Source organism: Myotis lucifugus, unplaced genomic scaffold, assembly GCF_000147115.1.
Source record: "Myotis lucifugus unplaced genomic scaffold, Myoluc2.0 scaffold_1841, whole genome shotgun sequence".
NCBI classification, from domain to species: domain Eukaryota; kingdom Metazoa; phylum Chordata; class Mammalia; order Chiroptera; family Vespertilionidae; genus Myotis; species Myotis lucifugus.
Genome location: NW_005872889.1, coordinates 20,309 through 22,343, shown reverse-complemented (window position 1 = coordinate 22,343; position 2,035 = coordinate 20,309). Strand labels below are relative to the sequence as shown.

The window sequence follows — 2,035 nt, the reverse complement described above, 5'->3', positions numbered from 1 at the left end:
TACGTTCTGTCGCCTTTGCGTGACTACTAATGCGTGCATTTATCCACATACGCCGGGGTCCCTTACCGTCGGGGTCTCCCTCTCTTATGGGCTCTGCCCTCTTCAGGGCGCACCCTCTCTCTGCTGGGCTTTTGTCCACCCTGCCTGTTGCGTTAGCAGGGACGCCTCCAGGAACACAGCCAAACTCAACGCAACTTTGGGGAAAACGAAACTACCCAAAAAGGAAGCACCATTGAGGCTCCATTATCCTGGGATGCGCATCCGCACACCATCTGCTCCCCTCCGACACCATGAACCACAACTCCCAGCCCTTCTTCTCTGGCGCCCGCGCCGGAGTGTCCCCATCCTACGAGGTGCTCAAGGAGGAACACGAGGTGTCTGTGCTGGGGGGTCCCCAGAACTCGATGGCAGCGAGGACGACGGTGATCAACATCCAGACTGACACAGTGGTGCCCGACCACATCGTCTGGTCCCTGTTCAACACCCTCTTCTTCAACCCCTGCTGCCTGGGCTTCGTGGCGTTCGCCTTCTCCGTGAAGGTGGGTGCACGGGGGGTGGGGGGGGTTTACATGGAAAGCGTGTGCGCCCCCACAGGGGTGCTGCCCAGATGACCCTTGGGATTGTGGAGCCCACGTGTGTGTGTGTGTGTGTGTGTGTGTGTGTGTGTGTGCAGGTCACGCTGAGGCTGCCTGGGAACAGCAGGGTCAGCCTTTGTCCCCTGGACTCCAAGGAATATCCTGTTGATCAGCCAGAAATTACACTCCTCTGACTCACCATGTGGCTTCAGGGCTCTGGCTAGAGAACAAAAGTTCTCAGAAAACCCTGAGCCCTGGTGGGCTGAGAGGCCAGCAAAGGGGCCAGGGCAGGGGGAGAGGAGCCCTGAGGCCCTGGAGAGGCTGAGAGGCTGGGAGGGAGGCCCCCCTGGCCTGTCCTGCTCAGGCTCCAGGGAACAGGGAGGGGGTCCCTGACCTGGCTGAGGGCAGGTGGAGGCTGGTCTGGGCAGGGAGCAGCTAGGGCCGGGCCTGAGTCACAGCACCCGACTGTCCCCAGGGCCGGTCCAGACCCCTCACCATCTCTTCTCCCCCAGTCTAGGGACCGGAAGATGGTGGGAGACGTGATTGGGGCCCAGAGCTATGCGTCCACCGCCAAGTGCCTGAACATCTGGGCCGTGGTCTTGGGCCTCCTTGTCACACTTGCGGTCATCATCGCCGTCGTGGTATTTTACACCACTGCACTGAATCGAGGCTACGAGGGTTCCTATCACCTGCCCCAAGACTGAGGCCCTGGCCCTTTCCCAGCTGCTTCACGCACATGTGTGCAATGGAGTCCAATAAAGCACATGTCTGTGACAACGCTGTCTTTCTTCCTGGGGAGGGTCCTGTGAGAGCCCTGCCTGCCCCTGGGACTGAACCCACCACCACCTGCCCCCCTGCCCGCTGCCCAGAGGTCAGGAGAGGCCTGGATCCGAAGCCAGGAGCGGCCAGGCCATCCTCCCTGCAGGAGCACATCTGTCCTGCTCTCGGCCCAACCCAGGACCTGTCCCTGGACCAGCAGGGTCAGGAGGGTCCCCTCCACCCGCCCCCGCCCGCCTTCCAGTCTGTCTCCAGGCTCTTCCCAGAACCTCTGGGGCAACGCCAGTTACGCCTCAACTGCTCAGCCCGCCTCCGCCCCTCCCACCTCCTGGCCCCGCCCCGCCCGCCTTTTAGCCCCGCCCACCCACCTCCTAGCCCCGCCCACACCCGTGACGCCCTGGAGGCGGTGCTTCACCTCTCACGGCCCCTCCCACGGAGACCTCACGAGGCCACGCCCACATCGGTGGCCACGCCAACCGCCCTCCTGCTCCGCCCACCGCCACTCAATCCCCACCTTCTCCCACCTGCCTGTCAGCCCTTTCGCCCACACCCCGCCTGTCCACCGGGAGCTCTCCGCCCACCGAACCAACCACGCTGCCCGCACAGCTTTGCCGGGAACACACCCGCCCCACACCCAGAGCCCCCGTCGTAAGAGCCCATAACCCCACCTCCCGAGACCTACC

The 2,035-nt window shown here is 63.5% G+C and overlaps 1 protein-coding gene across 1 annotated transcript; it reads left to right on the top strand.

The window, feature by feature from the left end:
- Positions 1 to 199: 199 nt before the first annotated feature.
- LOC102438304 (interferon-induced transmembrane protein 3-like) lies at positions 200 to 1,352 on the top strand. Its single transcript, XM_006108167.3, has 2 exons — positions 200 to 539; positions 1,088 to 1,352. Exons 1-2 carry the CDS (start codon positions 291 to 293, stop codon positions 1,277 to 1,279), a joined length of 441 nt encoding a protein of 146 aa, XP_006108229.1. The 5' UTR covers positions 200 to 290; the 3' UTR covers positions 1,280 to 1,352.
- The last annotated feature ends 683 nt before the right edge of the window (positions 1,353 to 2,035 follow it).